The sequence below is a fragment of the Zalophus californianus genome, chromosome 7, assembly GCF_009762305.2.
Source record: "Zalophus californianus isolate mZalCal1 chromosome 7, mZalCal1.pri.v2, whole genome shotgun sequence".
Lineage (NCBI taxonomy): Eukaryota > Metazoa > Chordata > Mammalia > Carnivora > Otariidae > Zalophus > Zalophus californianus.
Genome location: NC_045601.1, coordinates 106,999,565 through 107,020,815, shown reverse-complemented (window position 1 = coordinate 107,020,815; position 21,251 = coordinate 106,999,565). Strand labels below are relative to the sequence as shown.

Below are 21,251 nucleotides of genomic sequence, written 5' to 3'. Positions count from 1 at the left end.
ACGAGGCTCAGTTCCCAGGCAAGGCCCAAGTCTGAAGGGAGAATACAGCTTTAGGACCTTAGCTGTCACCTCGTGCTACCCCTCTTCCCAGGAGAGGGACTCCCTCCGAGACTGGGTGGGGGTGCGTGAGCAGGGGCAGCAATGGGCAGGACGTGGGGGTCAGACTTTGAGGGGTAGCACAGACTGGGGGTGTCAAGAAGTGAGCATGTCTGGGGCTGTCAGGGAGAAGCAATCCAGGGAGACAGCCTGGCATTCGGGGATTAAACCGAGGTCTGTAAGGGACAGGCAGAGACTTGGCTGATAGGGACTAGGGGTGGCTCCCCCAGACAGTGACCCTGCCCTGTCCGGCTGCCCCTTCTCCTGCTTGCTCGCCATCCCTTTTCCCTCCCCTTTTCCTGACGGGCTTCTCTGGGGGAGTTAGCCTCTCAGGCTTTCTCTGCTCCAGTCTCATTACCAATCAGCATCAATGCCTATCATTACCCCAAGTCAAACCTCCAGATCCAGATGGGGACAGGAAGCTGGCACGAGGAAAAAGAGGCCCTTCTTCCTTGAGGGAGAGACCGGGGGTGCGTGTGTGTGTGTGGGGGGGGGGAGAGACAGAGACAGAGAGAGGGAGAGATTGACCCGCAGCCAGAGACAGCGAATTGAGGGGAGCCAACCCAATTCTCTCTCCTTCAATTCAACAGGTTTGTGTCCCTGCCTTTCCAGTGGATCAGATCTGTGTCTGGCTAGGTGCCCGGGGAGTCAGGGGATGGCGTGAGGGAGGGGACTTCTCTTCCCATCACGGCGAAACCACCTGGAGAAATGCTGAGACAACAGCAAGAATGAGCCACTCTGTCCTCACCCTCCTTCCCCACTTCAGAGGGGCTCTGTCCCTTCATTCGTGGGCTTGGAGGTTGACCGCCCGCACTCACACAGGCGAGAGCTTCCCTGAACACCAGAGTGACAGGACGTCAGGACAAAGTACAATTACGGTGCCTTGGGTCTGATCGCTACTTCCTTTGTCTGGGGCCACGGCTGGCTCCTGGCTACCTTTCACACTCTTCTCTACCTCCACCCCCACCCTCTCCCCACATCCCCCTCACCTGGAACAGCTTCCCCTTCCTCCTTGGCTCCTGCGGAACTGCTTCAGAGCCATAAGCTGAGGTGGCCCCAGTCCTGAGGCCTCTGAATGGGGCTGAGGATGCCCTTGGAGGGGACCCAGCATGACCTCTGTCTGGGCCGCTCTCCGCTCCATGCCCCACCCTCCTTGCTGCTAGGTGACCTCGGGTCCTTCTGTACGCTTGGGCTTCTTTGGGTGTTCAGTCGGTCCGGATGCTCCCTGCCCTGCAGCAGCCTGTGGAGGGAGGGTGGTGGAATCAAGTTTGCCGGTGGGGATTAAGTCCGTGGGAGGAGAGGGGGCTAGAGAGACACGATGTGGTCTTATGACATTTGATTTGTGTTCCTGATTCCATGGGCTTTTTGTCCTCTTTCTGGAAGACCCAGGTGTGTTGGGCTCTCAGTTCGATGGTAATGTGGGCAGCGGCTGGGTGTTGTACATCAGGATAGTGTATTGTTGGCAAAGCTGGTGACACCACACTGGGGGATAGCATCCAGAGGCAACCCTCCTTGGAGTCACCACTACTTGTCTCTGAAATGAGGCGTAGGGGTGGGAGACCCCTCCCCACCCTAGAGAAGGGTGCTCCAAAGCCCCTCAGGCCAGGATGCAATTCTGCTCCCTCATTCCCTTGGTTCTCTGGGCCAAGTGCACAGAAGGAGCCTCGAATATGTAGCTGAGACACACCTTACTTAATACTACCAAGGGGACATTTGGCTCAGGTTGGGGAAAGCCCTGGGGTTATTGTGACAAGTGACAGCCACCCCTCCTTGGAATCCCTCCATTCTCCTCTCAACTTCAGGGTATTTTACTAAGACCTCCTCTTCTGACCTCTTTAGGGCCAAGGAAGGCTGAGTTGAGGAGGGATGCGGTGGAGGGGGCCAGCATGAGTGTCGGCTCATGGTGCTGGAAGCCTTGGTCCTGACTCTGCCTGCTCCAGGGCAGGGATGAGGGAGGGGGGCTCTGCCAAAGCACCCACATCTTGGGCTCTGGCGGTGCTAGATGTGGACCAGGTTGGAAGGAGGAACTTTAATTGCTTCCTTTCCGTATCCCATGCAGCAGCTTGGAGCATGGAGCCTAGGTAAGGAGGCTTGCCTGGGAGGGAGGGCCCTCCCTCCCCCCTAAGCCAGCAAATAAACATTTACTAACCCTTCTCCCTGCTGCTGGGGAGCTTGCCAGGTGGTGCAGGCAGGACTGGAGGCATGAATGATGCAAAGGGTAGGATGGGGTGGGGGTGGGCAGCCCCTCTGCTCATAGGGGCCTCAGGACAGTACTCCCGTGGAACTGGGCTGCTAAAGAGGTAACCTAGCACCCTCACTAAACCACAGTACCATGTGCCAAGGCAGGGGGTTGGCTGAGTAACCTCCCTGGATCGTTTGGGTCAATTTGGGGGAAGTTGCGGCATTCCCGCTCTCAGCCCAGACACTCACAGAGGCTACCTCAGCCCTGGGCCAGGCCCTGCCCGGATCTGGATGAAAAATGAGACTGGTTGGTCCCTCTCTTCCCTCAGGTATCAGAGCCCCCTCTTTGTTCCCTGGGGAAACCTGGGAGCTGCTGGGTCAAAGCCCAACCAGGAATTTTTCCAGGCTGGTTCCTATAGGAAAGGGTGGGCTGGGGGGGGGGGGGGCGCTCAGGGAGCACTTAGGGAAGACCAGGGGAGTTGGAGAAAAGGGGGCTTTGAAGGGAGCGGGTGTGGAGTGGGGGGACTGGGGGAAAGAGGAGAGAGGCTCCCAGTCAGTAGAAGTAGGCAAGAGATCCTAGGGGTCTGGGGTTCCTGAGGAGAAACCCCAATTCTGTTCAGAAGATGAGCTGAGAGACTGGGCTGGGGCTGATAGAAGCTTTGGCCCCCAGCCTGGTGGGAGCTCCGGGCAGCTGGCCTACAGACGTTCCTTAGTGTTGGTGAGTAGGTTTGAATCATCACTCAGGCCCTGGCCTCCATCCGCCCCCACCAGCCCCCTGGCCTCAGTTCCCTGGCAACATCTGGGGGGGGGAGCAGGAACAAGGGCTTCTGTCTGCCCAGCTGCCTCTCCCTTTGGGCTCTGCCAGACTCCACAGTGCATACGTGGGCTCCAACAGGTCCTCTTCCCTCTGGGCCACTGACTAACCCAAGAACCACACGGCTTCCCATTTTCAGCCCTACAAACCTGGTGCCAAATAATTTTCCCCAAGGAAGCTTCCCTGGACACTTCCCAAAGGACCCCAGTCACCCCAGTCCGTTGCTGTAGCTCACTCTGATGTCAGCAGGCCCGAAGTCTCCAGATGGGCACACTGTCCACATGGATATGCCATGCCTCCTGTGCCCAGCATTGGGCTCTCTGCACGTGGGTCCATTCGAGTCCCAAACGTGCCACTGTTTGGGGGGTCAGAAACGGGATCAGGGGGAGCCTCCCTCCACCCTCTTCCTGAAGCCCATTCCCTCTTGAGCCAGAGCTGGGGTGTGCAGGCAGTAGTCACTAGGGGGCGCTCGGCCACCACAGGGAAGCTGGGTGAACTTGGAAGAGCAGCGTCTGCGTGAGAGTGAGGACGCGTGTGTCAGTGTGAGTGAGTGTGTGGGGGGGGCGGGCTGAGAGTGCTGGAGTGCGGAGAAGGCCAGGGGTCACGCCAGGATTCCAATAGATCTGTATGTCCTCCTCCCCACACCCGTCCCTGTCCGACTCCCTGCCCTCCCAGACAACCCCCCTCCCTCCAATATTCCCAGTAAAGAAGGAATAGCTCTCGAGCCCTGACCGCACATAACCTCACTTTCCTGTACCCTTCCCCCCAGTACCGCGCGGGCGTGTGTGTGTCTGGGCAAAGGGGGGGGGGGCGGATGGGCAATTTTCAGGCTGTGAACCTAGGTGGGGGTCGAGCTCCCCCTTCACTGGGGAGGGGGGCAGGCTTTGCTACACGTCCCAGGGGAAGGCCCGAGGGGCGTGCGGGGCAGTCGGAGAGGCGCAGACACTGGGCCTGTCTCCGCCCCCAGGGCGTGCCAAAGGGCGGGGCCTACCTTATTTTAAGCGGCCGCTAGTGGTAAGGAGCGCAGAGGCTTGGGGCAGCCGGGCTGCGAGGAGGCCGCGGTGCAGGGGGCGAGTGGAACCGGCGGCAGCGGCGCTGGGTCGGGAGGCGCAGCGGCGAGGCGGACGAACCGGCGGGGTCACCAGCCAGGGGGCTCCGCACTGGAATTTGATATTCATTTACCCAGGGTTTACCCTCCTTTTTTTCTTCAGCAATTTTAAAATCCACATTCTTTCTCGTTTTAATTTATTTTTTGCTTCCCACTCCCCGCTTAAATCGGGCCGACTGTTTGGGGAGATTGCTCCTTTACTTCCCCAAATCACTTCGGATTTTGGAAACCAGTAGAGAGAAGAAAGAGGTAGCAAGAGCTCCAGAGAGAAGTCGAGGAAGAGAGAGAGACGGGGTCAGAGAGCGCGCGCGGGCGAGCGAGCAACGACAGGGACAGGGGCAAAGTGAGTGACCTGCTTTTGGGGGTGACCGCCAGAGCGCGGCGCGAGCCCTCCCCCTCGGGATCCCGCATCGGACCAGCAGCGCTGACGGACAGACAGACAGACACCGCCCCCCGCCCCAGCTCCCACCTCCTCCCCGGCCGGCGGCCGAGGGTGGACGCGGCGGCGAGCCGCGGGCAAGAGCCGGAGCCCGCGCCTGGAGGCGGGGTGGAGGGGGTCGGGGCTCGCGGCGTTGCAGTGAAACTTTTCGTCCAACTTCTGGGTTGTTCCCGCTCCGGAGGAGCCGTGGTCCGCGCCGGGGCAGCCGAGCCGAGCGGAACCGGGAGAAGTGCTAGCTCGGGCCGGGAGGAGCCGCAGTCCGAGGAGGGGGAGGAGGAAGAAGAGAAGGAAGAGGAGAGGGGGCCGCGGTGGCGACTCGGCGCTCGGAAGCCGGGCTCATGGACGGGTGAGGCGGCTGTGTGCGCAGACAGTGCTCCAGCCGCGCGCGCGCCCCAGGCCCTGGCCCGGGCCTCCGCTCGGGGAGGAAGAGGAGACCGCCTAGGCGCCGAAGAGAGCGGGCCGCCCCGCAGCCCGAGCCGGAGAGGGAGCGCGAGCCGCGCCGGCTCCGGCCGGGCCTCCGAAACCATGAACTTTCTGCTCTCTTGGGTGCATTGGAGCCTTGCCTTGCTGCTCTACCTCCACCATGCCAAGGTAAGCGGCCGTGCCCACCAGGCGTCGCGGGCCTCTGCGAGCGCCTCTCCCGGCTGGGGACGTGCGTGCGAGCGCGCGCGTGGGGGCTCCGTACCCCACGCGGGTCCTTGGGCACCGGGCGCGCGGCTTCCCCCTCAATCCTTGTACATGTAGGGGGAGGGGGCGCGCGCTAGGTGGGAGGGCACCCGGATAGAATCTCACCGCCCACGCGGGCCCTGCCCACCCACCAGAGTCACCGCACGTACGATCTGGGCCGACCAGCGGAGGGCGGGAGCCGGAGGAGGAGGCCGAGGGGGTTGGGTTTGCGCTGCCGCGGGCGGCTGAAGTTTGCTCCTGGCCGCTGGTCCCAGACGAACTGGAAGTCCGGGTAGCGGGGGCGGGAGCCGGAGCCCAGTGGGCAGGGGGGGTGCCCGGACCTTGGACCGAGGGAGGGCAGAGAGCGTGGAGGGGGCAGGGCGCGGGCGAGAGAGAGGGGGCTTGCTGTCACTGCCGCTCGATCTCTTAGGCCCTCGCCACGAGTTTGAGAAAAGTTTCGGGGTGGATTGCCGAGGGGACCCCGGGTCTCCGCCGGGCCACCTGCGCGGAGGCACCCCCGCCCGTCCCCGCTCGCGTCCCGCTCGGTGCCCGCCCTCCCCCGCCCGGCCGGGCGCGCGCGGCGCGGAGCCGATTACATCAGCCCGGGCCTGGCCGGCCGCGTGTTCCCGGAGCCTCGGCGGCCCCGAGCGGGGAGCCCCGGGCGGCGAGCGGCGCCCCTCCCCCCGCCGGCCCTCCGCGGGAAGGTGACCTCTCGAGGTATCCCTACCCGGAGAACCACCCCACGCCTCTCCCCACTGTCCCCAGCCCCTAGCCCCTTCCTGTGCTAGGAGGGATTTCTTGACGCCCCTTCCCCATTTCTCCCTGACGTGGAGAGAAGCCCCTGCCACCTTTCTATTTTTTACTCCCCTCTGCTGAGAAGACCCGTGTAACCCCTCTCCGACCCCAGAGGCCAGGGAAAGGATGATCGCTGTCAGAGGTCAGGGTGCAGGGGCACACTCTGGTGCTTTGTCAGACTACCTAAAATCCCCACTTGGTGACAGTCTGCTTTGCTCCCCTCCCCCACACTTCCGAGCTGTGCTTTAGTTTTTATGGGGGTGGGCTAGGGGAGGAATGAAAAGAGTCATTACTCCACTTTATACTTTTTGGAAAAATGGCTTAAAATTTGCTGTGACGTCTGCATTGTGGGACCAGCTCCCCCCACCCCCACCTTTGGAGGGAGCTCCTGCCAGCCTTGCAAACACACTTTGTCCTGGTGAAAAGGGGTGTTGGAGCAGGAGCAGGTGGTTTTTTGGAACTCTAAAACTTGCCCACCCAACTTGCTTCTCAAAGCCATCTAAGGGGCCCTTTACACTCTTCCCTTACACCTTCTCTCAGCCGCAGAGTCTCCCCTTGGAGAGAGGCAGAAGGAAAAAAATGGGCTGGGGTCCCTGCTGCCACGCCGGGTGCCTTAGACCCTGGCACAAAGGCCTTGGCTCCAGGCCTCCAAGGGGGGGTGAGGGGGAGGAGTGGCCGCCTGGCCACAGCATGACCTTCAGAGGCCCCCAGAGAAGGGCACCTGGCCCCTCCCTGCCCAGAACAGCCCCTCCCAAGTGCCCCCTGGCCTTGGAGGGGGTTAAATTTCTGTCCCCCCTTCCTTGTTGGGGCCCAGGTGAAGTGGAGGGCATAGGAAGAACGTTGGCAGAAGGAAGCCCCGGGGGTATCATGGAGATGGGCCAGGGGCTAAGGTGGAGACCCTGGAGGGTCCCTGAGGTTGCTGCTGTGGGAGGCTGCCCAGGTGGGATCCTGGAAGCTGTTATCTGACCTTGGCCCTAGGGGCAAGGCTCGGGAATCCGGGGTGCATTGGGGGTGTGTGGGAAGGAGACAGACAGACTTTGTCAGTGGGGTCTGCAGTTCCACAGCTCTGCTGCTTAGGATGTGCCTGCAAGGAAGGGCAGGTGGGGTGGGCAGCTGGTGAGAACTGAAGGCTGGAAGAAGCCTTTGCCTGCTCGGAGCTGTCAGGTCCACATGGTTGGGCATGTTGACCTTCACAGCTTCTGGGGAGGGGAGGAATGATCTGGTGGGGGTGGGGAGGGATGGCGAGGCCTAGGGGAGGCCTCAGGCCTGGGTAGTGCAGGGGGCCCCCTAGGGGCTGGGCAGTGCTAAGGCATAAAGGCTTTCCTGGTTGCATTTGAGGAAACCGTGCCCAGCTGGGTGAGAGGGACTTGGGACCCCCCTCAGGCCGGGAGGGAGAAGAAACTAGCGAACAAGGTGCGAGTGTGAGGCTCTGAGCTTTGGAGATACATTCAGGCTTCTGGAGGGTCTGTGTGCTGGGAGAAATGGGGCTCTCCCCTCCCCCCAGGGTTTCCTCCTTGGTTTTCCCTTCTAGGCAACCTGTGGGTTTGCTGAGTATTCCCAGGAACAGAGGAGTTTGGAAGGGGGAGGGTGGTTGGCGCCCTTCGTTCCTCTGCACTCTCCTTCCCCACCACCAGCTCACCCTGGTATTTGTCATGTCAGCAGGAGAAGGTCACCATGTTGTTTTTCTCGCCCCCAGTCCTTCCTTCCTGCCCCAGTCCAAATTTGTCCTCCTATTTGACCTTACTACTTACCCGTGGCTTTGGACCAGGGAGTTGGGGGGCTGAGAAAATTCCCTGAACTCAGCAATGGGCCAGTGAGGGGTGGGGAGGGAAATGTGGGGAAGGGGCGGGGACCCAGACAGCACAGTGTTCTGGTATTTTCCTCCTGTGTTTTCCGTTCTCCACCCCCCCCCCCCCCCCCCCCGCAATATCTGGTCATTCTTTCTCTTCCTTCACAATTGGAGCAGCACAGGGGCTGTGGGCATGCTCTCTGCTGTGCAGAGCCGGGCAGGTGCCTTGTTCCACTCAGAAGCCTCGGAGAAGCCAGAGGCTGCCGGCTGGGCGGGTGGCTGGGCCTCTGCATCCCTGCTCATGCCTATGCCTTGCTCTTTGTTTTGTTCTCAGTGGTCCCAGGCTGCACCCATGGCAGAAGGAGAGCACAAACCCCACGAAGGTGAGTCCCTCTGGCCCTTGGATGGGTATCCTGTCTCCTCAGGGGATGGGTGGGGAGGCTCCGATTCCTTTCTTTCAGGTCTGTGGCGGTGGGGGAGCGGGGAAGGGGTGCAGGAATGGGGAATTAAGAAGGGAAGAGGGGAGCACCGTGAGAGTCACCATTCTGGAGGTCTCTCTTTCCTACTCAGGCCTCTGCTGGAAATAGAACTTGTTGCTTTCTCCAGTAAAATTTTATTTGGAGAGGGAGCCATGAGTACAGGCCAGGAAAGACAGTGTTCAAAGATCCCAGTTGTCGAGGGAGGGGTCCCTTGTCCCACCTGCCCCCAGGGGAGAATGGATAGTCTGTGTCACATCCAGCCCAGCCGTGTCACCCCCGTGGGCTCTGTGTGGAGGGGGCTGTGCCCCTGGCTGTCCAGCAAACTGGCTGTGTGTGAGCTGGAGGTGCAGAGGGCCCAACCTCCTGAGACCCCCTCCCCACAGCCTGTATTCCTTTGGGGGTGGAGAGAAGGCCCAGCAGTCTCCCTCTGCCCTCCGGGTGGGATAGGTTTGGGTGCTGTGAACTTCCCTCCTGGGCCAGCAGAGGGCTGGCTGTAGCTCCCAGGTGCCCCGCCCCCTGCCCAATTCAGAGTCAGCCTGCCTTTTGTTCCTCTGTGGTTTGGAGTAGGGATCCTCCCATTTCTCTAGGGGAGCCCTGCCTGCCCCCCCTCCACAATGTGGCCTCTACTCCAGCCTTGGGGAGGAGTGCCGGATGCCATTCCCCCAGTGCCCCACCTCTGAGTAAGGAAGGCCCTGGGGTCTTCCTCCAGGCGAGTGTTCCAGACCTCAGCCCCCTGTGGCCCAGGGTGGTGGCCAGGGGTGGTGTTTGCACTCCCTGGGCCAGTGGTGATGCCCAGCCGGTTCTGCCTCCCTCTTCACTCAGGAGCTCTTTCCTTGGCCCGGGGCCTGGCTTCCCAGCCACCCCACAGCCTATGCCGCTCAGAGGCTCCTGGGTCCCAGTGTGCACCACCACCCCCATCAGCCTCCCGGTGGTCTCTGTGGTCTGGGAGAGGCAAGACAAATGGTCTTTGTTTGCTGGGGACAAGGTTGTCTTCAAGAAATAAGGAAAAGCAAGAAAGCTTGTTGTGGGAGTCGGTGTATGTCTGTGGCCTGGGCAAAAGCAGGCCAGCTTTCCTTGGGGGCAGTGGCTAGAATATGAGGGGTATGGGTGAAGTTGCCCCCCTCGACCTCCCTCCTGCGGCCCTTGGGGATTCCAGGGAGCTTTTCCAAGGAATTCCTAGCCTGGGTCTTTGTACGCTCAGCTACCAACTGCCAATGGCCCAGACCAGACCTTCCTGCTTTCCTGTCCTGGTTGGGGCCTTGTGGCCCCAAAGCCTGGGCCACCTCTGTCCCCAACCATGACAAAGTGTCAGGTCAAGAATTCTTGACAAGTCATCTTCTTCGAGATAGACTTGACTTAGAAAAGTGCTTCTTCCGCTCTCTGCTCTCATCTGTACTCTTTGACAGTGCTTTACCTTAACCCTTTTGAGGGTGGAGGAGAATTCTATGCCTGTTGTCTGCATAGGGGAAGTAGATCTCAGACAAGGCCAGGGACTGGTTGGGAGCCCCCACTGCTCCCTTGCTGTTTTCACACCTATGGCCTTCCCCTCCCTTCCTCTCAGCTCCCCAAATCCTCCTCAACCTACTTAGTGTATAGATACCCCCAGGCTCATCTTCCTTTACCCTCCGGAGGGAAGAGGAGGCTCAGCCACAGTCTCTGGGGAGAGGCAGGCTAGGGGGTTGCACTTCAGATGCCTGGGTGAGGTTCCAAACCTTGTGTTACCTGGGCTGAGAAAGAGCGCTTGTTTGGGGGCTGGAAACGGGAGACAAAAACCCCACATTTCAGTCTCAGTTTCGGTGTCTTTAGAAATCCGCCCAACCACTTATACAGATGTGCAGTCTGAGGCCCAGAGAGGGGAGGGACTGGCCCAAGGTCACACCAAGTCATGGACAGAACCCGGACCTCTTCACGGGCTGGATGCTACTTTTTCCTCCTGTGAGGGCGAGTGACATTTCAGGGAGAGCATTACTTTGTGGTACTGGGGTGTGTGTGTGTGAGATGGAGAGTGGCAGGCTGGGCCACAATTTGGAGTCATCATTCCAGGTCCTGAGTGTGTCTGTTCTCAAGGGCCCCGCCCCTGTGGCCTAGAATTACCCCTTCATGCTCCAGTGCACCTTGAGCTCCACGGCCAGCCTGGGAAGCTGTCTTTACCCTGCTCTCCCTCCAGATCAGCTTCTAGAAATGCTCTGTGGCTGCGGTGGCGGCACCGTTTTTTCCATGATGCAAGCAGTTTGCCCTCTTGGGCGGGGTTATCGGTGGCTGGCAGGGCCTGCATAGTGTGCCCACCCACTGCCACCTGCTGATTCTAGGCAGGCCTGGCCGCTGTGCTGATGTTCACCACCTCCCCAGCCCGTGTCTGGGGAGGGGTCTGGCAGGTGGCAAAGTGCCCCCCTCCCCACCACATAACTCCTACATGATTTGCCTTGGGAAGGCTTTGATGTCAGAGCTGATTGGAAGTGTGGGCCCGGGGCAAGTTCCTCAGCCTCGCTGAACCTCCAGTTCCCGCTTTGTAAAATGGGGTTCCTAGTGGAACCTCATAGTGTCATGTGGGGAGAATTATTGGCCATGGAAGCCATGGACGATGGTGCACAATGCCCGGCATATAATAAGTCCTCATCCAATGGTTGTTGGTATGGTGGATGGTGTGACAGAGATTGTAGGGAAATGCGGAGTAGGTTTGCCAAGCTGGCTCTTCCTCCTTTCATGGGAAACTTAGATCCCTCCCCCCTCCGCCCCGCTGACAAGTATACTCATCCTCAAACTGTGCCCTGGTATCAAGGTTGACCCAGGAGGTGGCTCAGCGGTCATGGCGAGGTGGTGGGGTCAGATGTAGCAGACCATCTCCCTCAGAACCCAACAGCCTCGTGTGATCTTTGGAATAAAACCAGACCTTCCATCAGTGCCCGTGGTGGAAAGCTTAGGGAAGGATGTCAACCACAGCTGGAGGGACTTAAGCTAGAGTTTGGGAAAGATTGGCCCAGTAGGGGGTACCTCTCCCAGAAACCCTGAGGGGTTGCCCTATAAAGCTCGGTGGAGACGGGGGCCGGCCATCTCTTGTGTGACCAGCTGGGCTCATGTGTCACTCCATCCCATGTAGTGGTGAAGTTCATGGACGTGTACCAGCGCAGCTACTGCCGTCCCATTGAGACCCTGGTGGACATCTTCCAGGAGTATCCTGACGAGATTGAGTACATCTTCAAGCCATCCTGCGTGCCCCTGATGCGGTGTGGGGGCTGTTGTAATGACGAGGGCCTGGAGTGCGTGCCCACCGAGGAGTTCAACATCACCATGCAGGTGGGCATCTGCGGGGAGTGGGGGGTGGGGGGGCGGGAGCGGGATTAGACTTTGGGAACAGGTGCTCCCCCGCCCTTTCCTGGGCAACCCTTGAGAGGAAAAGCCAGACTTCCCTTGCTCAGCTCCTGCCCCTGAGTCAGTCAGGAGGCAGTGTGGGGAGTCTTACCCCCTTTGGAGAAAAAGATACCCTGCATTTCCTGGTCTGGGATTCCCCGCAAGTCCCTACTGCTTCCTCCTCCTCCCTGACCTTTGCCCCTGGGCTCAGGAGGGGCTGACACTTGTGACAGGAGCCCCCTCTTCCTCTCTTGGAGGAAGAGGGCCCTTCCTCCTGGGGGGCTCTGTTCGGGGTGCTGGACGAGCCTGGTGCATGGAGAGTGTTAGAAGGTAGTCGTTTGGTGCTGCCTGGTGACAGGGCACATCTCAGCCTGGACAGGGTGGGAGGGAGCTCTGAGACCCCAGGGAAGGTGGCTCTTGGGTAGCGACTAGGGGTCAAGGTGAGGCCTAGAGGGGATAACAGGAGGGGAGGGACGGGCACAGGCAAGAACCCAGGACCTGAATTCCCAGCCTGGCCAACCCGTGCAGCCACGCCTGCCCTCAAGAAGAGCCAGGGGCTCCTTGAGGTCAGTAGGGTCGGGGGAGTTGGGGTGGGCCTGAGGCTCTTTCTGGTAGAGCCCATGGTCCCTCCTCCCTCTACCCCCCACCCCTGCTCTGTAGAACCCCTGGGTGCTGAGTGGCAAGAGCCACGGGATGTCCCATCTGGGTATGGCTGGCTGGGTCACTAACTTCTGTGATCTGCTTCCTTTCCCTCTAGATTATGCGGATCAAACCTCATCAAGGCCAGCACATAGGGGAGATGAGCTTCCTACAGCACAGCAAATGTGAATGCAGGTGAGGACGCAGTCACGCATTCGGATTCGTTTGTTCAGCAGATGGTGGGAGGGTTAAGCATGTTTCACTTGTTAGCCGTTTCTACCTTGCAGGTGTGGCACCTTGGGCATTTTCATTTTACTTCTCTGTGCCTCAGTTTTTATGTCTGTCAAATGGGCACAATAATAGGATGTCTCTCATGGCATTGTTAGAAGGTTTAAGTGAGTTCTTTTACGTAAAGGGATTAAAACTGCATTGATATGTCATAAATAGTACGTTACTGCTCTTGTTGTTAGCATCACCAACTGAACCCCTCTCTGTTTTGTTCTTTTCTCTTCCTCTGCCTGCTGCAGACCAAAGAAAGATAGAGCAAGGCAAGAAAAGTAAGTGGCCATGACTTTAGCTCCTCTCCCTCTCCTTGGCCGGTTATCTTGGTTTGGGGCTCTTGGCTTCCTCTGTCAGGGGGGTCTCATGGCTTCACCGAGTCCGGGAGTTGGCCTCACGAAGACTTGTGGTGGCAGTAGGGGGTTGGAGCAAACCCGAGGATTCTGGCTCTAGGATTAGGGGCAAAACCCCAGCCTGGAGCCTGGAGCTTCTGTGGAAGGAGACCACACGTTCCAGGTCTCCAGGTCATTCCTGGCCGGGACTTGCAGTTTTGGTGTGTGGGGTGCGTGTGGACAGCAGCTCCCTGGCCTGCTCTAGTCTCCTGTCCCCCCAGAGCAGGGAGAGGGAGGGGGTGGCAGAGAGGCCAGCTTTTGTGTGTCAGAGGAAACGGTCTCTCACCGTGGTTGCTGTGATGGTGCGATTGGACTTGGGGGCCGGCTGAGAGATTTTCTTGGTGATGCCCTCCTGTAGGAGTGAGGCGGGCCTGAGCCACTCAGCCCTCCCTGGCCAGGGAGAAATGAGTTGACTGTTGGTCATTTTCTGAGGCTTCTAGTTGCTCCGTGTGGAGTGTTGGGTCAGGATGGAGCAGGGGGCATCGTCTGGGGGCAGTGAGCCTTCAAGACCCGGTGAGCAAAGGGGACAAGCCTGCAGGGAAAGAGAATGAGAGAGAGCACCTGTGTCCCTCCCTCCCCTCCCCTCCCTCACCATCCCGTCTGCCCCCAAAGCTCTGGGGGCCCAGAAGCTCCGAGACCTCAACTCCTTGCCTCTTCCCTAAGTCCCCAACTTCCAGGGCGGCTGTGGCTCCCAGAGCAGTGATTTGGGAGAGTAGTCTCAGAGAGAGAGAGAGAGAGAGTGTGTATTTGTGTGTAGACCTTCCTCCTTCCCAGTGCTTTCTCCTAGGGGAGCAGTCTTGCCCCTCTCCTCAGTCCCTTCCCCTCATTTCTTCCCCTGTAGCAGACGTTCTGGGCATCCTCTGGCCTGGCAGGTGTGGAGAGTGCTGGTTCCCTTGAGGGGAACAGGCTTCAGCCCGCCCCCCCTTGCCCGTTTCCCAAATGTCTGCATTGCCCACAGGGAGAGCGGGGGGCTCGCCTGGGCTCGGAAGAGAGTCTGGTGAGATGGTGTAGCAGGCTTTGACAGGCTGGGGAGAGAACCTCCTGCCAAGTAACGCCCAGGCCCCTCCTCCCATGCCTCCCTAACTCCCACCCCACCCTACCGCCTGCCTGGGGCTCTGAGGACACCCGTCCCCGCCTCTCGGCCCAGGTTATGGCTGGGCAGGCTGGCGCCTTTCATGTGCCGCCCCTGGGTCTGTGCCAGCTCCCAGTGTAGCTGCTCTCCCACACCGGGATCTGCAGAGGCAGGGCCCCTGAGGACCCCTTTGCCCTTGCACTTGGAAATGAAGGCGGAAGGTGCCCAAAGCACAGCCTGGGCCCCGACCCCCACCCCCATCAAGTCAGGTCTCTCCAAACTGTGGCCTGCCTTTTATAGCCCCCCTCCCCTGACCTTCAGGGTCAGACTTGTCCAGGGTTGCTGCCCACAGGGCTTTGCCCCCTGCCTGGGACCAGGAGCTGCCACGAGCACTCAGGCCTTTAGGTCCTGTGTCCTGCACCCAGCCTCTGCTCCCCACGCAGAGCATTGCCGGAGGCCAGGTTGGCCACCCCAGGGTGGCCGAAGGGAGAAGGAGGAGCCATTGAGCTCCTTTTGCCCCAGCCTTGCTGTGCGTGTGCGTGTGCGTGTGCGTGTGCACGGGCAGGCCCTTTCCCGGAGCCCGCTGGCCTCCTGATGCTCGTTCCAGGGAGTTTGTCCTGAACCTTGCCCTCCTCGTTGCTTCTTTTCCTTTCCCCTTCCCCCTTGCTCTCTCTTTGTCTGTCTCTGTTTTTTTATTTTCCAGAAAATCAATTCGAGGAAAGGGAAAGGGGCAAAAAAGAAAGCGCAAGAAAGCCCGGTATAAACCCTGGAGCGTGTACGTGGTGCCTCCGCTGTCTCATTGCCTGGAGCCTCCCCGGCCCCCAGTCAGACCCCCGCCGGCGGGACCCCCTAACACTTCCCCTCCCGGCCCCCCCCCCCCGGCTCTCCTCCCCCTCTCCCCCCCAGTGTCTCTCTCTCACTCTCACTCCACTAATTGGCACCAGCGGCTAGATGGCGGTGGTGGCATGGCCGGTCCAGGCTCGGGCTGGCCGGGTGGGCAGAGTGGGCCTGGAGGATTCAGGGAGGGGACTCCGGCTTGGCTGGGCACCGCCTTTCTCTCACCCACTGGGCACTGGTGGCGGGCCCATCTGGCGCGGGTGCCAGGCACCGGTGCCTGCTCACCCGACTGGTTTCCACTGCTCTGGGCTTCTGCACTTGTCTGGAAGCTGAGGGTGGTGGGGCGGGCAGACGTGGCGTGAGGAAGGGGTGCAAGTGACGCGAGGCAGCCTGTTGTCAGCTGCAGGAGGAGGCTGAGTGGGGTCAGGCACCGTATGGCAGCCCCTCCTCGTGGACCTGGGGCCTCCGGAGGGGAGCCCTCTACTCTAGTCCGACGCACGGCACCCACAGAAACCTCCCTGTAGGTTTGGAGGCTCTTCCTCTGGGTTGGAGGCTGTGGTGGGCACTTTGGACACCAGTGGCCTGGCTGTGGACGCTGCCTCTGGGCTTGGCCTGCCGTGGTGCCCTCCTTCAGCCCGCCTTTGGTGGAGGGGCCCGGGCCTGAGCAGTGGCCCGGATTGTTGTCCCCAGCAGGTGAAGAGTCAAGGTGTGCTCTTTCGGGGGCGGTAGCCGTTGGGGCCCTGTGGCCCAAGACTTGAATTTGTCCCTATGGGACACCACTCCCCCCTTACAGTGTCCTCTCCTTGCACTCTCTGCCCACCTGTGTCTGCCTCTTCCTGCAGGCAGGCTTCCTAGCCAGTGCTGCCTCTTTCCGCCGCTCTGTCTGTCTTCCGCTGCAGCACTCGGATCCTTCCAGGGCTTGGAAGGGGCAGGGGGGCCGATGAGCTGGGTGGGGGTGCAGCTGCGGACTGTTAGGGGGTGTTGCATGGTTTTTTTTTTTTTTTCTCTTTCTCTGCTGACGCTCTAGCTTAGATGTCTTTCCTTTTGCCTTTTTGCAGTCCCTGTGGGCCTTGCTCAGAGCGGAGAAAGCATTTGTTTGTACAAGATCCGCAGACGTGTAAATGTTCCTGCAAAAACACAGACTCGCGTTGCAAGGCGAGGCAGCTTGAGTTAAACGAACGTACTTGCAGGTTGGTTCCCAGAGGGCGAGCGAGTCAGAGAGGGGCTTCACACAGAGATGGGGAGAGAGAGAGAGAGAGAGAGAGAGAGAGAGAGCGAGCTTGCGCGCACGCGCACCCGAGAGGGGCCAGCTGCTTGCTCGGCTTCTAGCTGCCTGCCTGGTGACTGACCGCCGCCTTCTCTGCTTGCGGGGCCCCTGCGGTGGGACGCAGGCGCTGGCCTGGACTGCTGGGGCCTGTTCCGAGGTTGCCCTGGTTGCCTGAGGGGGTAGCCTGGTGTGGCTTCAGGTGACGGTGTGGACGCAGGCTGAGTGTCGTGTCCTGTGGTCCCGCGGTGTCCTGTGGTGGCTGTCGGTCCTGATGTTGTTATTACTACTATTGCTACTAATACAGAGGGCCCTTCTTGGTGTGGGGGTTCTGCCATCTCCAAAGCTCAAATGCTCTTGGGGGCCTTGCCACCACCCTGTGAAGTCTGCACCGCTGAGCTTCTCATCCCTTCAGTGTCCCTCACGGGGGCAGGGGGCGAGTCCCTCCGAGACTGGGGTCCCCAAGGGCACGGGCTCCTGCTGTTGGTTGGGGGTGGGTTGGAGATTTAACGTTTGGGGGACACTGGATACCTTTAATACTCCAGTTACTCATGGTCACAACCCCAAACAGCCCACATATTTCCAAATGCCTCCAGGATGGGGGGGTCGGGAACTCCTCACAGGAGGGCCTGGCTTTTATTCACCTGGGTGACCCTCCAGGCATCTGTACCTCTGTCCTCTGACCACAGTGGGGACCTAGAAAGTGTCAAGTATGTAAGCGAATACATGACTGAGTTCAGGGGGTAAGGTCAGGAGCACAGAGCCGTGACAGGTTGGCTGGCAATCTTTCGATGCCTTCGGTGGTGTTTATACAAGTCTGGCCTTTGCTCAAAGGCCTGGAGCCCTCTGGGCCAGCCTGAGTTTCACCCAGGGAGGGGGGCTTATATGCCAGGATTCCCTGGCAGGGTCAGGGTACCCACAGCTAGTCCAGATGCTCCATTAACAAAGTCCTTGGAATGTGGCTGCCTTCCCCACCCCCATGTTCTTGTGGCTGTGGCTGTCCGAGGGATGCCGGGGACCAGGCCCTGGGGTGTTGGTGCAGGCTTCTCTCTGTCTCAGTGGTATGTGAGGATAGGAAGTGTATGTGAGTGCGGGCTTGGGGCTCTGCCTAACTCCAGGGCCCAGTGAGGGGTCTCCACATGCCCCGGGGGCTTCAGGGAAGGTGAGGGCTTTATCATTTTCACGATTTCTGTGGGGATTATTCTGCAGAGAGACTCTCTGGGATGGGGTGTGTGAAGTCATCTGGGGGCTAACAGAAGTTACCCCAGCCTCCAGAGACCTCCCCCTCAATGGGGGAGTTTCAGGACCCCCCCCAAACTGGGGGCTTAGGATGCCCATTGGCAGGCTCTCAGAAGGGCGGGGCCTGCTCTGACCTCTCATGGGAGAGAAGGGAAAAGGCAATAAGTCCCAGGGGCAGGGGCATGACACGAAAGCTCTTGGTGTCCCCTCTGCTTGGACAGGAGCTGCGCAGCGAACGATCACCTCTCCCCACCCAGCAGCCTGGTGCCGGTGGCCCGCTGCGGCCAGCATGCTGAAGAAACGAGGCCTGGAGGGAGGGCATGGTGAAGGGAGATGTGTCCCTCACGGCCTCGCCGGAGCAGCCCCTCCCTTTCAGCTGGCCCTAGCCCTGGGTCAGGGTGCTCTCCCCACTGTCTTCCGCAAGCCAGCCCCATAGAGGCAGAGCTGAAGCCCCTCTCGCTGCGGGCACTCTTTGCTGACTAACTCGGTCCACCTCTGGTCACCATCAGCTCTTAAATGCCAAGTAGGGACTGTTCTTGAGTATGTGTTCATTTGTCGCCTCTGATGGCATGTCCCCATGTCCTTGTCTTGTCTCAACTAGATTGTAAGCTCTAGAGGGCAGAGGGGAGCCCTGGACTCAGCTCCTGCTCTGGCGGGGGCGTGGGAGGGGGGGCGTGGGCAGGGGCTGGCTCTCCCCTCACGCTGGGCTCCTCGAGGCAGCGCCGTGCTTTCGCCATCCTCTCTGCCGCAGGGACTCGGGGCTCCCGGGAAGGGAAGGCTGCCTGCCTCGCTACCACGTCCCCGCGCCCGGCCCTAACCCCCGGCCTCTGTTTCCCATCTGCCGCAGATGTGACAAGCCCAGGCGGTGAGCCGGGCTGGAAGAAGGAGCCTCCCTCAGGGTTTCGGGAACCAGACCTCTCACCAGGAAAGCCTGATTCAGAACGCTACAGAAACCACACCGCCGCCACCACCACCACACCAACCATCGCCATCACCAGAACAATCCTTAATCCAGAAACCTGAAATGAAGGAAGAGGAGACTCTGCGCAGAGCACTTTGGGTCCGGAGGGTGCGACTCCGGCAGAAGCATTCCCGGGCAGGTGACCAAGCACGGTCCCTCTTGGAATTGGATCGCCATTTTATTTTTCTTGCTGCTAAATCACCGAGCCCGGAAGATTAGAGAGTTTTATTTCTGGGATTCCTGTAGACACACGCACCCACATACGTACATTTATATATATATATATATATTATATATATAAAAATAAATATATATATTTTATATATATATAAAATATATATATTCTTTTTTTTAAATTAACATTGCTAATGTTATTGGTGTCTTCACTGGATGTATTTGACTGCTGTGGACTTGAGTTGGGAGGAGAATGTCCCTACCCAGATCCCAACAGGGAGGAGGATGGCAGGGGAGACTCTGGCATGATCTTTCGGTCCCTCTTAGGAAAGCCAGGGTCACCTTCCCTGCCCAGGAACGTGCATGGCCAGGGCATGGGGGCAAATTTGGCCTGCTTTTGGGAACACCGACAAACCCAGCCCTGGCCCCAAGCCTCTACCCCGAGTCACATGGACAGACGGCAGGTACAGGGACGAGGGCACTGGCTCTGACCAGGAGTTTTGGGAGCCTCAGGACACTGCTGTACTTTGGGGATCCTCTCTGCAGGCTGCACGGGCATCCTGCCCTCAGGGGCACTGCCTGGAAGATTCACGAGACCGGGCAGCCTTCACCTACTCTTCACTGGCTCCCAAGATGCCCAGGGCACCGCTGCCAACAGATGTCTTGGCAAAAAGAAGAGAGACATTGGTGGAGGAAGGGCCGCCTGGCGGCAGCTTGTCCTCCAAGGAAAAGGCCTCCTGCCTTGGCCTTCTCCCAGTTCCCCTTCCTGGGTGCAGCCCAGGAGGGCCTGATGTCCTCAGACCATTGAAACCACTAGTTCTGTCCCCCCAGGAGACCTGGCTGTGTGTGTGTGAGTGGTTAACCCTCCTCTGTCCCCAGACCCAACCCTTCCCGCGGCACAGAGAGACAGGGCAGGATCCACGTGCCCACCACGGAGGCAGAGAAAGTGTTTTATATATGGTACTTATTTAATATCCCTTTTTAATTAGAAATTAAAACAGTTAATTTAATTAAAGAGTAGGGTTTTTTTCAGTATTCTTGGTTAATATTTAATTTCAACTATTTATGAGATGTATCTCTCTCTTGCGCTCTTCTTGCTCTCTCTTATTTGTACTGGTCTGTGTGTGTTAAGATTCATGTTTCCAATCTCTTATCTCCCCGATCGGTGACAGTCACTAGCTTGTCCTGAACCAGATATTTAATTTTGCTAACACTCAGCTCTGCCCTCCCCTTTCCCCTGGCTCCCCACCACACATTCCTTTGAATTAAGGTTTCAATATACATCTACATACTATATATATATTTGGCAACTTGCGTTTGTGTGTGTGTGTATATATATATATATATATATATGTTTATGTATATATGTGATTCTGATAAAATAGACATTGCTATTCTGTTTTTTATATGTAAAAACAAAACAAGAAAAAATAGAGAATTCTACATACTAAATCTCTCTCCTTTTTTAATTTTAATATTTGTTATCATTTATTTATTGGTGCTACTGTTTATCCGTAATAATTGTGGGGGAAAAGATATTAACATCACATCTTTGTCTCTAGTACAGTTTTTCGAGATATTCCGTAGTACATATTTATTTTTAAACAGCAACAAAGAAATACAGATATATCTTAAAAAAAAGCATTTTGTATTAAAGAATTTAATTCTGATCTCAAAGCTCCTCCTGATTTCTCCTTCTCCCTTGGGTCCTTGTTCCAGACTCCCTTCTGCCCCCTTTCCCTCCTCCCTTGGGGAAAATGGCATTTGTCTTAGGTCTGGGAAAGGGGGGGGTCCCAGGTATGCAGGTGATGGGTGGCCCACCTTCTTGTGCTGGGGGCCACAGCGCTCCCGTTCTGGCTGAGCAGGTCCTGGAGGACCCCGTCCACCCTCTGCCATGATGTGGGGGGGAGGAGCTCTGCAATGGGGGAGGGAGAAACAGCACCTTAGAGAGGAGCCAGGGCCTGCAGTGAGCAGTGCTGCCTTCAGGAATCACATGATCCAGGCCCTCTCCCTTGGTTGGGGAAGGAACTGGCCATGTGTCTGAGCGTGCTGCCCAGGGGATAGGAGAGGGCTGAGGTTGGCTATGGGGTGTTCATGGGGCCCCAGGGTGTAATTAAATTTTACAGAGTGGGTCCTGGATCCTCGATCCTCTGGAAGATGGACCCGCAGCTCTGGTGGCCCTTAAGAGGATGCCCTGCCTTGCCTTGTGTAGGCCCTGCTCTCCCGTGGTCCTGGCCAGGGTAGATGCTGTCTAGGTCTTTGGCATTTATGAGCAAGGCTTCCAGATCCACTTCCTCTTGCCTCTCTTTTATCCCCTCAAGCCATATTTATTGGGCCAGCCCCCATGCTAGGGCAGAGGATGCTCTTATAAATAAGACAACTGCAGTCCTTATAAAGTTCTGGTGAGGGTGGCCGAGGAGTCACAGAAACTATAAATCCATGAATAGAAAGATACATAACATATGAGGGGGCGTCTGCTCAGCTTGGGATGTATTGGGGGTGGCAGAGTCTGGGGGTCTTCTCCTGACATTACCTCTCAGTAGCCCCTTAAAGAATGGGTAGGAGGAGATAGAACAGGGAGGGGAGGGGGGACAGTTGAAGCAGATATCCCAGGCAGAAGGCGTGGTATGAGCAAAGGATTGAGGGGGGACTCCGGCGGGCAGTGGTGAGGCATGGAGG

General features: G+C 58.5%; 2 protein-coding genes across 2 annotated transcripts in view; one reads left to right on the top strand and one right to left on the bottom strand.

Moving 5' to 3' along the window:
* Positions 1-4,453, bottom strand: part of LOC113926439 — a 47,251-nt gene extending 42,798 nt beyond the window's left edge. Inside the window, exons 1-2 of the mRNA XM_027601309.2 lie at positions 4,083-4,453; positions 1,086-1,336 (exon numbers count right to left, since the gene is read on the bottom strand). Coding sequence (XP_027457110.2) covers positions 1,086-1,237 — 152 coding nt within the window. The 5' untranslated portion in view covers positions 1,238-1,336; positions 4,083-4,453. The remainder of the gene's footprint in view (positions 1-1,085; positions 1,337-4,082) is intronic.
* VEGFA (vascular endothelial growth factor A) lies at positions 2,044-20,242 on the top strand. The gene is made up of 9 exons (XM_027604069.1): positions 2,044-2,109; positions 4,453-5,229; positions 8,223-8,271; positions 11,465-11,661; positions 12,473-12,549; positions 12,882-12,911; positions 14,801-14,872; positions 15,993-16,124; positions 18,285-20,242. The coding sequence occupies exons 1-9, from the start codon at positions 2,044-2,046 to the stop codon at positions 18,304-18,306; spliced, it is 1,422 nt and encodes a 473-aa protein (XP_027459870.1). The 3' UTR covers positions 18,307-20,242.
* The last annotated feature ends 1,009 nt before the right edge of the window (positions 20,243-21,251 follow it).

Excerpts from the sequence above, each read along its gene's own strand:
- VEGFA (XM_027604069.1), top strand. The coding sequence starts at position 2,044 with ATGAGGGAGGGGGGCTCTGCCAAAGCACCCACATCTTGGGCTCTGGCG. Across the intron at positions 8,272-11,464 it reads AGAGCACAAACCCCACGAAG|TGGTGAAGTTCATGGACGTG; the intron begins GTGAGTCCCTCT and ends CATCCCATGTAG. Across the intron at positions 12,912-14,800 it reads GATAGAGCAAGGCAAGAAAA|AAAATCAATTCGAGGAAAGG; the intron begins GTAAGTGGCCAT and ends TTTATTTTCCAG.